Genomic DNA, 12,638 nt, shown 5'->3' on the forward strand with positions numbered 1-12,638 from the left:
CATTTAAGGAGCTGTATTTGGTCCTAATGTAGATCACAACATCTTAGACTCCTAGCCCAGTGCCATGGTTGGATGAGACTTTTGGGTGTCCTGGGATGGGGTGTGAATATTTTGCATGTGGGAGGGACATGAATAATTGTGACCCTCAGGAGGACTGTGAGAAGATGATGCCATTAAGAACTCCAATTTTTCATGTGTCCTCCAAAAAGATATGTTCAAGTCCTAACCTCCAGCTAACTTATTTAAAAATAGAATCTTTGCAGATGTGATCAAGTTAAGATGAAGCCATACTGGATTTGGGTGGGCCCTAGTCCAATAGCTAGTGTCCTCACAAGAAGAGAAGAGACATAGTGACAGCCACACACTGAGGGAAGACTGCCTTGTGAGGATGAGATTGGAGTGATGCATCTACAAGCCAAGGAATGCCAAGAACCACACAAGAAGGTAGGAGACAAGGAAGGATACTTCCCTAGAGTCTTTTGGAGGGACCCTACTAACACTTTGATTTTGGACGTCTAGCCTTCAGAACTGTAAGAGAATAAATTTCTGCTTCAAGCCACCCAGTTTTGGGTACTTTGTTATAGTAGCACTAGGAAACTAACATACCACCTCATGACTCCTGCCCTAACTGTTCCCTCTGCCTGGAATGTTCATCCCTGAGATGGTTGGATGGCATACTCCCTGCTTTCTTTGAGGTATCTGCACAGATGAGCCCTTGTCAGAGGCACCTATCACAAATAGCATCAAGCCCCCAAGTCCAGCAATCCCTTTCCCCTCATCCTGCTTTGTTATTCTCATAGCATCTCCCCACCTGACAGTTCATATATGGATCTGTCTATTGTCTGTCTTCCTCCCCCGAGAAGGGAAGAATACTGAAGGCAGGGACTTTTGTCTCTTTTGTTCACAGATGTACCTTCAGTATCTAGGATTTGGTACGCACTCACTAAATATATCCTGACTGGCCGAATGAATGTCAGTGCAGGCAACACCTGCCAAATGCCTCCCAAAAGGGGAGGAGAGAGTGTAGTGAAAAGAGTACCCTTTGAAATTGGATGCCTCGTTCTGACCACAGTCATTTCACACACCAGCTGTGTGACTCCAGATAACTTCTCTAAGGTTCAGTTTCCTCTTCTGTGTAAGTTAGGACAAAGCGCTTTCATTAAATGGTTATTATGAGGATTAATTGAGTGATTTTATTAATATATAATAGAGGTACAAATCTCTGTATAATCAACATAGGTCTAACAGTTAATGTACATCATGTATGTGTGTACATATCGCTATGTGTCATGCAGTGTGCTAAGCACGGCTATTCATTTTAGGGGCATATAATTCAGTGGTTAAGGACATGGCTCTGCCTGGTTACATGCTTACCAGTGTGTGGCCCTGGGCAAGCTACTTAACCTCTCTGTGACTTAGTTTTCTCATCTGTAAAATGGAAATAAGAATAGTACTGTAAGGATTATTAGGTTTATCCATGTTAATATTTAGAATGGTGTCTGGCACCTACTGAGGACTCAATAGATATTAACTACTATTATATTATCATCTAACTTGATCTTCTATGCATTTCTGAGGCAGCTTCTGGCACACTGGTGCCCCATAAACACTAATTTCCCTTTCTGGCCCCTTCATAATTCAGTTCGAGCTGCCTTTACAGCACATTTCCCCCTATGCTCTCCAACGAGCTGCGGCTTAAACAGTCTTGGCCCAGCCCTCTGAACACTCCGGTTTCTTGCTTATTGTTACTTCCGATGCCTTCCATGTCAAAGTAAGCTCATCTATGCTTGGTTACTTCAGCCCCTCATTACCTGTCCAGACAGGCCCTACATCTTGTGCGAGCCCCTTTCAAACAGAACTCCAAGGATTTGTATTGTCTAAGCTCTCAATGGCTGAACAACTTTCATGCATGTCAGGGCAGAAGGTTGGGTGCACATTGCACTGTCACTTCTGTGAAGGGAATGCAAGAGGGACGTGAGTAGAGGAGCTGCACGTTTTGCCAGCCTTAAGTGGTAGTGCAGCTTTTGGTCCCAATGGTGGGCAGCAAGATGGTAGTGGGTACGGAGCGTGGCCTGAATGGTGGGCAGGTAAAAAGCTAGGATGCTCTTGGCTGCAAGCAACCCAAAGTCGCTTAAAAAACATGGACATTTGGTATGTCACATAACAGAACACATAAGTTCTGGAATAGATCCTTCAGGGTTGGTTGTTACCTGAGGTCCAGGTTCTTTTCCTCTCTCTGCCCTTTTATCCTCAGTTTTGGCTTCATCCTTGGGATGTTAGCAAGAAGGTTGTAACAATTCTAGATGTCATATCTAGACATAACAATTTCCAGAAAAGGAAGAGACATGATGTCTTCCTACGATTCTCTCTAGAGTAGAAACTTGTCTCAGAAGGCATCCCCAACAATTCTCCCTTCACGTCTCCTTGCTCGTAGTTGGGTGATACACCTGCTCCTGAAACAATCTGCATGGGGAATGGGATTCAACAACCCTTGAGATGGGGGTGTGGTCAGCATTTTCCAAGCACATGGATTAGTGGGGGGCTGTGGGCTAAATTATGTCTCCACGCAAATCCATAAGTTGAAGCCCTGAACCCAGGACCTCAGAATGTGACTGTATTTGGAGGTAGGACCTTTAGAAGTGATTAAGTTAAAATAAGGCTGTTAGCGTAGGGTCCCAATCCAATCTGACTGGTGTCCTTATAAGAAGAAGAAATTGGGACATGCAGAGAGCCATTAGGGGTATGAAGAAGCAGCAAGAGGGTTGCCGCCTGCAAGCCAAGGAGAGAAGCCTCAGAAGAAACCAATACTGCTGGCACCTTGATCTTGGACTTCCAGCCTCCAGAACTGTGAGAAAATAAATGTCTGTTGTTTAAGCCACTCAGTCTGTGGTATTTTGTTATGGCAGCCCTAGTAGACTAATATAAGGGGGAAGGCTCCATTAGAAAAAGGAAGGGGGTTATCTGGTAGGCAGCCAGTAGCATTCACTGCAGTAGTCGTGAGAGGAAAGGAAGGGGTAGGAATAGGTGAACACAGCTCAGAGATAGTGTGTACAAGCTTTGGAGTCAGGCAGAGCTGGATTTGGGACCTGACTCTATATTTACTGGTTGTGTGAATTTAGGCAAGTTTATTAGCCTCTCAAAGCTTCAGTTTTGTCATCTATAAAATGAGGATCATATAACACTGTGATAGGCAGAATAATGGCCCCCTGGAATCTGTGAATATGTTATCTTACATAGCAAAAGGGACTCTGCAGGTATGATTGAAGTTAAGGACCTTGAGATGGGTTGATTATCCTGGATTATCCATGTGGGTGCACATGGGTTCCTAAAAACAGAGAACCTTTCCCAGCTGTGGTCAGAGAATGATGTGATGGCAGAAGGAGGATAAGAGAGATTCGCCATTGCTGGCTTTAAAGATGGAGGAAGGGGCCACGAGCTGAGGAATGTGGGGGGCCTCTTGAAGCTAGAAAAAGGAAAGAAATGGACTCTCCCCTAGAGGCTTCAGAAAGGAACAAGCCATACTGGCACCTTGATTTTAGCCTAGTGAGATCCATGTGGAACGTCTGACCTACAGAACTGTAAGATAATAAATTTGTGTTGTTTTAAGTCACTAAATATGTGATAATTTGGTATCGAATCAACAGGAAACTAATGCGTACACCAATGTCAAAAAGGTTCTGGAGAAGATGAGATGAAGTAATGAATTTAAAGTCTTTAGCATGACGCCTGGCCCATAGTAAGCCTTCAATAAATGTTACCTCAAAGACCCCCCCCCCCCCAGTTCTATAGAGTCGAGGAGGGTACGTGAGAGAGTACGAGAGCTGTGGCAGAGGTGGAGTTTGGCAAACTTCTGCCATCTGCCACCTGCAAAAGAAAAGGCATCAGGTGTCTGGGGCCAGGGAGGAGGGCAAGTTTCAGGGAGTCATTCATTTTTTCAGGTAAATGCAGACACTTCCCGCCCTCCTTGGTGGACACTGCTTCTATTAGGAACATCTCTTCAGTGACTATTGGAAAAATTTCTGGAAAGATTCCAGAATGTCTTGGATCAGTTTAAAGAGAAGCTCTGAGCAAGGAAAAGAATTGTGGAGGGACACGAAGGCAAAAAGAAAGACAACGTTCCTGTTCTTATGATATTTATGTTCTAGTGGGAGGTGACAGAATATAAATAAGTACACACCAAATAAACAAGGTAATGTTGGATTATGATATAGGCCATAAAGGAAATAAAGAAGATGATAAGATAGAAAATGGCTAGGGGAGTAGGATTTCTTCAGATGGTGTTAGAAAAGCCCTCTTTATGGAAGTGACATTTTAGCCAAGACTTCAAAGATGAGGAGATTCCTTGACCCTCACCTGCAAATCCCTATAGACAGGTATTCTTGGTTGCAGGACAGCATATGCCAAGGCCCTGGGGTGGGAGTGGGGAGGCAGGGAGGGACAGCTTAGTGGGTTTGTACTAGGAGCATGGGGCAGGGACCAGATCCCAGGCTGTGCAGACCATGATGAGGACTTTCAGCTTATTATAACCACAGGGAATCTAATGAATCAGCAGAGGTACTTTTTTTTGGTGGGAAGGACAAAGGAGGGAGAAGCTTACTGTGTGCAGATCCTTTTCAGCTGGTGATTTGCTCATTCAACTTACAGTTCCACCCTGATGGTCAATTGAGGGAAACCTGTTGACTAGACTGTCTTCCTCTTCTTGGTAATTATTAATGTTTTTGGAATGCTTAATTTGTGTCGGGCTCTATATGAAATGCTTTGCATTCATTATTTCATTTAACCTCCACCCAGGAGATGAGTACGTTCTGTTATTGTCTCATTTTACAGATGAGGAAGTTAAGCTGTCAGCGCTGGACACAGGCACATATGGAACTTCACCCTTGGTTTCTCTCCCGCCTCCATTTTACCTGCTCCAAGTCTGCTCACAACTCTTGTCATCCACTATCATCAGTGCCTGCTTCAATCAGCAAGTGTGATGGCCTTTCCTGAGAACTATTCCTCCCCAATTTTCCTTTCGGTCCTCTTTTTCTTAAATGTCACCCTTCTCTGGCTTCTGTACACTGGTTCTCTTCCAATGCTCTCTGTCCTTTGAGCTGGCCACCTTGTTCTCCACAGACTTCTTCTCTTGTACCCTTTTTCCTAGAATGGCCCTGCCCACAGATCCCACCATCACTAGCTTTCATTTACATTTTCTCTTAAGATTGAGACAAGCACTTCTAATTTCCTGTTCCAACATAGTAAACAAATATTTGTTTTTTCAACTGACAATAGTTTCTGAGCACCTAGCACGTGCAAAGAACTGTGCTAGGAATTGGTGAGAATACAATGGCTAGGACGGGGTCTCTGGGGCAATGGAGTGTAGGCTTCATTTTTGTTCACATAGCTATGTCTCCAGAGCTTAGTTAGTGTAGGGCCACACATGCCGTAAGTAGTCAGTAAATATTTGTTATATGAGTAGTTTAGCTGGGAAGGCAAACTTGCACATAAATGGCTCAGATTCAAGGCTGAATGAAGAAGAAGATGTAATAAAGATACCAGCAAGTGCTGAGAGAGCCCAACAGAGTAGACAAGCAAGGGGAAGTCTTCATGGAAGTGACATTGGCATTGAGCCTTTATTTTTTTTAGTATATGTGCTGCCGAAGCGAGCACTGCCTTTATTTTTTAAATTAATTTTTTTTAACATCTTTATTGGAGTATAATTGCTTTACAACGGTGTGTTCGTTTCTGCTGTATAACACAGTGAATCAGCTACACATACACATATATCCCCATATCTCCTCCCGGCATTGAGCCTTTAAATCCCTTCAAGTCCCAGGGGTGTTCAAGAAAGAGCAAGTGGTCTGGTGTGCCGAGCATGATATAGGAAGTAGTGGAAGACGGATGACGTGAAATGGTGTTTCAGGAATCTCACTCTGGTGCCAGTGTAGAGAATGACTTTTGGGGGAGAGACTGGAAGTGGCAAGACCAGTAAGGAGGCTGCTGTACCATCCAGAAGAGTGGTTGCCTACCCAGGTGTGGCCAGTGGCAGACAGAAAGCAAAGGAGGGAAGGTGGATGCAAGAATACTATCGAAATAGAATCCTCAAAGCTTGGCATTTAATTAGATGAAGAGGTATGAAGGAAAAAGCAGGGACTAATGGCTAATTCACCTGGGTAACTGCATAATGGTGCTGACATTTCCCAAACTGGGAATAGTGGAGGAGGGGCAAATATGATAGAGACTATGGAAGAAACTAAGATTTCTTTTGACATCTTAAATTAGAGATGCTGGTCAAGAAAATAAGTGGAAATATATAGCATAAATCTGAAAACAAAAGCTGGATTTCAAGAAATTTGGGAGCTTTCAGTGCTGATGGAGGCAACTGACACCATGGGAGTGGATATGATTTGTGGGAGAGAACTTCACTTAAGCAGAAAAGAGGGCTGATGGCTGTGGACACCTCTTGAACATTTCCATCTTTCTGTCCTGTGGGAGTCGCAAATTCAGCATGTCCAAAGTGAACCTTTTTCTCTCGTCTTCTCTCGCTGTGCAAATGGCACCAACCACTCTGTTAGTCACTCTGGCTCAAAACCTCAGTCTTTGCCTCCTCCCTTAATTCTTTACACAATGTTTCACCTACAGAAAATTCTGAAAATCCACAAAAGCAACAGGTAGCAGAGACAGTCCCTTATAATGGAACTATTTTGGATGATAGGCAGTGTATCATTCGGGTCATATTCCTGTGCAAGTATAGATTTAGTTTCCTTTATGTATGAATAGAGTCATAAGCTACATTTTTAGACTAACCTTTTAATTAAGGTACAACCATCATACAGAAATGTACACAAGAAATTGATGACTTTTCATGTCATTAAATATTCTTCCACAGTCAATTTCAAAAGGCTGCAAGGTATTCCATCCCATAGATGTTATTTGATAACTAACCCCTGTTGTAGGATGTCTGGCGTTTTTCTAGTCTTCTCACTCCTTCCTCCACGATGCTACAAAGATGAATTTACCTGTATTTAACATTTCTGTGCCCATTTCCAATTTTTTCTTTAGATAAAATTCGTAGAGGCAGAATTTCTGGGTCAAAAGGTATGTGCATATTTAAAAATCAACTTTTTATTTCAGAATAGTTTTAGGTTTCCAGAAAAATCCAAAAGTACTACAGATAGTCCCCACATACCCCGTATTCAGTTTCTTCCGTTATTAACATCTCACATTAGTAGAGCACATTTGTCACAATTAATGAACCAGTGTACAGACATTATTATCAACATTAACTGAAGTACATAATTTATCCAGATTTCTTTAGTTTTTACCTAATGTCCTTTCTCTATTCCAGTATCTCATCAGGATACCATATTACATTTAGTTGTCATGTCTCCATAGGCTCCTCTTGGCTGTGACAGTTTCTCAGACTTTCCTTGTCTTTGAAAATCTTGACAATTTTGAGGAATACTGGTCAGACATTTTGTAGAATGCCCCTCACTTGGGGGTTGTCCACTTTTTCCCTTTTGATTAGACTGGAGTTATGAGTTTTAGAAGGTAAGTACCATAGAGGTAAAATGCCATTCTCATCATATCATATCTAGTCCACATACTGTCAACATGATTTATCACTGTTGATGTTAACCTTGATCACCCGGCTAAGGTAGTGCTAGTTTCTCCACTGGAAATGTTACTCCACTGTAGTTGTTTCTCCACTCTAAAAGTTACTCACTTCCCCCCACTTTCCATATTGTACTCTTTGGAAGGAAGTCACTGCACAGTCCACATTTAGAATCAGGAGTTATGCCTCAGGGTGGAGTATCTATAAAAATTGTTTGGAATTCTGCGCCAGAGACTTAGCTCTTCTTTCCCATTTATAAATTTATTTGTATCAGTAATTGATTTATACCAGTTTGACTATGGATATTACTTTTACACTTCAAGTTATAATCCAATACTACTTTGTTTTGTTACTCAAGCATGTGTATCTTTAATAGTCTGAGCAACTCACTCGTGCTACCCCCCCCCAAAGGTTGTACAATTCGCATGGTTAAGAATGAGGACCCATTTCCCTAATTTCACACACCCTGTATAAAGTAGGTCAGCGATCAAGGGCAAGGCCGACGCCCCTCCCTAGCGCCCAATTTCCTGACGCCTCCAAGGCAGATGAGGCCTGCATGGGTAGGCCCTTCACCAAGATGGGCACCTCAGCCCCACGGGAACCCCCGCTCCAGTGAGCCCCTAAACACCGCCCCTCCCTGCCCCCTTGCTTTTCTTCCGGGTTCTCGCGGCCCCGCCCCCAGGGGGCGGAAGTGGGAGCGGCCGCGAGCAGGAAGCGCTGGGCAGGGGCGGGCCCTCTCGCGCAGCCTGTCCCTCCCATTCCACCACCACCCCACCCCACCGCCTCAGACCGGAAATGAGGTCACAGAGGGAAGCCCCGGCGGGGAGACTCGGCCCCAAAAGCCGCGGCCGTCGGAGGTGACTGCGGCAGCGGGTGAGGGGGACGGGGAGTGAGGGGGTTGGGGCCCAGGGGGCCCGCGCCAGCGGGGATCGGCGCTCCGGGCCGCGGCGGAGCGGCCACGGGCGCCATGGGGCCCCGGAGGCTGGCGGGAGGGGAGAGGGTGGCGGGGCCTTGTTTTTCAGGGCCCATCTCCCCGATCCGGGGGATGAGGGTCGGGCCATTTCCCGGGCGACAGTCACCTTCTCTCTTCTCTAGTGTCTGGCTCTTTTGAGCTGGCGACAGCGTGAGGGCTTTGTGTCCCGAGTCGTGGTCATCCTAGTCCTCGGGGGCGGGCCCGGGCGTGGGGGAGTCCTTCGAAACACGCTTTTTCTCACGGATGTGGCCACGTTGCGACCCTTGAGCACTGAGGGAGTTTAGTCGCCAGGACTTGCGTTTTGGCAGTTTCTGCCCTGGAAGGGCTGACCCCCTGCCCCTGGGCCCAAATTGAGAAGTTGCCTCCTGCCTCCCCCAGCCCCTCCCCCAACCCGGTCCCCCCACCCCACCCGACCGTGCGCCTGCCTGCCTCTCTTTTTACTTCTGCTAGTTTCTCGTTCCTTCCGTTGCGTGCCTCGGACAGCCTTTGTCTCCCCGAGTGCTTGCCTGGCCCCGGGACCCTCTCGGACTGTGCCTCCAGGGAGGGTGGGAGTTCCAGGGTTCTTCTGTCACCTCCTGTTCGAATTGCAGCCTTTGAGCCTGGCATTCGACTGCACAGCCAACTGCAGGTTGTTTGGTAACTTCGTTTCACGTTAAAGTTTGTACAGTTCTGCTTGAGCTTTTAAAGCAGTAGTTCTTTATTAGGGAAATAGATTGAGATACGTGCGTCCCCACTTATCTATTTTGGTTTTAGAGACAGTTGTCTCCCAAACCCCAGCCATGGTGTTTTAAATTACTTATTGCTTAAATGAGTGTGGCTTTTGACACTTTGAGTTTTGTTTGGTTGGTAGTTTGGGACTAGGTGTCCCCATTGCTCCTCCTGCCTTTAAATTGCTTGGCATAAGGATAGCATGAAAATAGATTTTAGAAAGTCCTTTGCAAAATGTAAATTGTGTGAAGGGAACTATGGTCTGAGAGTGGTGCCACAGAGTTTTAAGCTCTAATTATGGTCTTGAAATACGTTGGACTTAACAAGGGCTAGGGAAAAGGTGCTAATTTAAAATTTTTTTTTTGCCGTACGTGGGCCTCTCACTGTTGTGGCCTCTCCCGTTGCGGAGCACAGGCTCCGGACGCGCAGGCTCAGCGGCCATGGCTCACAGGCCCAGCCGCTCCGCGGCATGTGGGATCCTCCCGGACCGGGGCATGAACCCGTGTTCCCTGCATCGGCAGGTGGACTCTCAACCACTGCGCCACCAGGGAAGCCCTAAAACGTATTTAATTAGATGAACGAAGTATATTAAACGTTTCCCTTTAAAAAGGCATTTTGAAAATCGCTCCTCCTGCGCTCAGCCTCTGGAAGGTTTGCCTATGAAGTGATCCCTGAAGTATGATGGTTTGACAAGAATGAGTTGAAAAACAGGAAACTTTGGAAAGCTGTTAGCTAGAAATCTTAGAGACTCCTCTTATCCTTGTCATTTCAACCTCAGTTATAACGTGTTTTTGTGTGACTGGCACTAAAGTACAAAACTTGGATAACACTTAATTTATTTTCTGAAGGATGGCAAGAAGACTTAAAAGTTGCTAATTATTCACAAATATATGGCATACTCCTTAAGAGTCTTTACCCGGTAGCTTCTGGGTGGTAGTTGGGACCAGAATGGGTGCAAACTTGGTCCTTTTTTTCCATGCAGAGTACAAACCTGGGTCACTACAGATTCTTGGAACACTAAAACTGCAAGCAGCCTTCTGTAAAGTGTGTCACTAAGTTGTCTTTCTCTTCCTGCCACAAACATTCTTATTAGTGACCCCAGACCATAGAACGGTCTTTTCATCCATGGTTTTTCTGCTCCTGTTTGGACAGATGAGACATTCTCTAATCTTTTTAGATCTGATCATCAGGTAATTTAGTTTAGCAAGTTTAACTGGGGGAAAAGGGGAATGACTGATTTATTCCCCTGAGTTTGCTTGTTTTTACTAATAACCCAGTTGTCATCTGGTGAGTATTTTGAGTTTTTGTGCTTTAAGAACATGCTGACTTCGGGCATTTAACAAGGGCCACATACCTATTCTTAATGGCTTAAGGGAGTATGGATGGTAGGAATAGAGTCTAAGGGTAGCCAGGTGAAAGGTGACTTTATTTTCTGTAGACAGGGTGGACTCTGCAGTGCCATGATCTGTCTGAAAAATTATTCAGAAACAACAGATCCTATTCAGTCTTTCTTCTTCTTTTTTCTCTTTTTTGAACCTCCTTTTGGCAGATGTGGCCTCATGGATGAGCTGGTACATGACTTAGCCTCAGCCTTGGAGCAGACATCTGAGCAGAATAAGCTTGGTGAGCTGTGGGAGGAGATGGCGCTGAGCCCTCGGCAGCAGAGGCGGCAGCTTCGCAAACGGAGAGGCCGGAAGCGCCGTTCAGACTTCACTCACCTGGCAGAGCATACCTGCTGCTACAGTGAGGCCTCTGAGTCAAGTCTGGATGAGGCCATCAAGGACTGTCGAGAAATGGCCCCAGTCACCAATTTTAGTGACTCTGATGACACTATGGTAGCCAAACGGCACCCAGCTCTTAACGCCATTGTTAAGAGTAAGCAACATTCTTGGCATGAATCTGACTCCTTTACTGAAAATGCACCTTGTCGACCGCTGAGGCGCCGACGGAAGGTGAAGCGCGTAACATCAGAGGTGGCCGCCAGCCTTCAGCAGAAGCTCAAGGTGTCAGATTGGAGCTATGAGAGAGGCTGCAGGTTCAAGTCTGCTAAGAAGCAGCGTCTGTCCCGCTGGAAGGAGAATACTCCCTGGACCTCATCAGGTCACGGGTTGTGCGAAGCAGCAGAAAATAGGACTTTCCTAAGCAAAACGGGAAGGAAAGAAAGGATGGAGTGTGAAGCAGATGAACAAAAACAGGGCTCTGATGAGAATATGTCAGAATGGTGAGATCTCCCTTACTAAGTCATAGACTTTCCTGGTTAACTTTACCTAAAGCACAAATCCACAGTCTTGATGAGTTCAACTTTCTTTCAAACCAGCCTTTGTAATACTGACTTTGTAGCTCTGCTTTAACCAGTCAGGTTGTGTGTGGCTTCTTAAAGTACACTCATGATCCTGTTTCCCTACATCAAGAAGGCTATATTTTATAGAAACACATTTGTTTCTAAAAACCATTTAAAACGTGTACCTCTTATTTTAAAAAACATTTTGCTGCTCTTTGTGTCACGTAGCTCATACACAGATACTGTTCTTTAGAACCAGGGCCTCAGTAGAGACTGGTGTGTATATGTATGTATGAGAAAGAGAAAACGCGGGTGCCAGGCATATGGAGTTTGTAAATGTTCTTGGTAAGCTGACTTTACCCATTAAGAATCATGGCTTTAGATGTTTCTGGACTATAATTCTGTTCTCTGCTACTTACAGTTTGACTGTATTGAGTTTAACATGCAAGTTGTCTGAACACATGGTAGGCTTTGAAAATAACAGGGCTAAATCCCATCAGTCTTACACCAAATGTCATCGAGCCAGAAAAATCTGTCTTGAATGGGTGCATGTTTAAAACGTCAGTATAGTTTTTGGTGACTTTTAATTTTTTACATCTCAAATAGATAGTCCTAGGGACACTGATACTCCCCAGCTTGATACTTTAATATCATTATTAATATTAATGTGTGATATCTGTTTCTCAGTGTGGATGCTGTTGATGTTTTGGATGGGGCAGTTCTTTGTGGTGAGGGATGTCCCATGCCTTGTAGGATAGTTGCCATCCCTACGTTGTTCCCATCACCCTTCACAGTATCAAAACAAATGCCTCCATGGGTGCTCCCTAAGTGGGTTGAGTAGTCCCAATTGAGAGCCAGTGTATTCTATTATTGTTAATATTAGTTAGCATTTATTAAGCACTAACTGTGTGCCAGGCACTGTACTATTGTGTAGAACATACATTCTTTAATGTCCATAACTCCCCTGTCTGGTAGGTACCACTATTTGTATTTTATAGAAGAGGAAATAGAGGTTATGAGTGTGCAGGTAATTTGCCCAAGGTCACCTAGTAGCAAAACTGGGAATCAAACCTGATTCCAAA

At 44.8% G+C, this 12,638-nt stretch overlaps 1 protein-coding gene across 9 annotated transcripts in view; it reads left to right on the forward strand.

Annotated features, from left to right (window-relative positions):
- Positions 1-8,380: 8,380 nt before the first annotated feature.
- The window catches only part of GPATCH2L (G-patch domain containing 2 like), a 66,860-nt gene continuing 62,602 nt past the window's right edge, over positions 8,381-12,638 (forward strand). For 6 of the 9 annotated variants that reach the window (XR_004348338.1, XR_004348339.1, XM_032622012.1 and 3 more), the window contains exons 1-2: positions 8,403-8,467; positions 10,825-11,496. Coding sequence is in view for 6 of the 9 variants with exons in the window: in XM_032622012.1 (XP_032477903.1) it covers positions 10,835-11,496 (662 nt within the window). In the remaining 3 variants the exon portion in view is untranslated. Of the gene's footprint in view, positions 8,468-10,824; positions 11,497-12,638 lie in introns of all 9 variants that reach the window. The other 3 variants (XM_032622011.1, XM_032622010.1, XR_004348340.1) reach the window with 3 other exon arrangements.

The sequence above is a fragment of the Phocoena sinus genome, chromosome 2 (assembly GCF_008692025.1).
Source record: "Phocoena sinus isolate mPhoSin1 chromosome 2, mPhoSin1.pri, whole genome shotgun sequence".
Taxonomy (NCBI): domain Eukaryota; kingdom Metazoa; phylum Chordata; class Mammalia; order Artiodactyla; family Phocoenidae; genus Phocoena; species Phocoena sinus.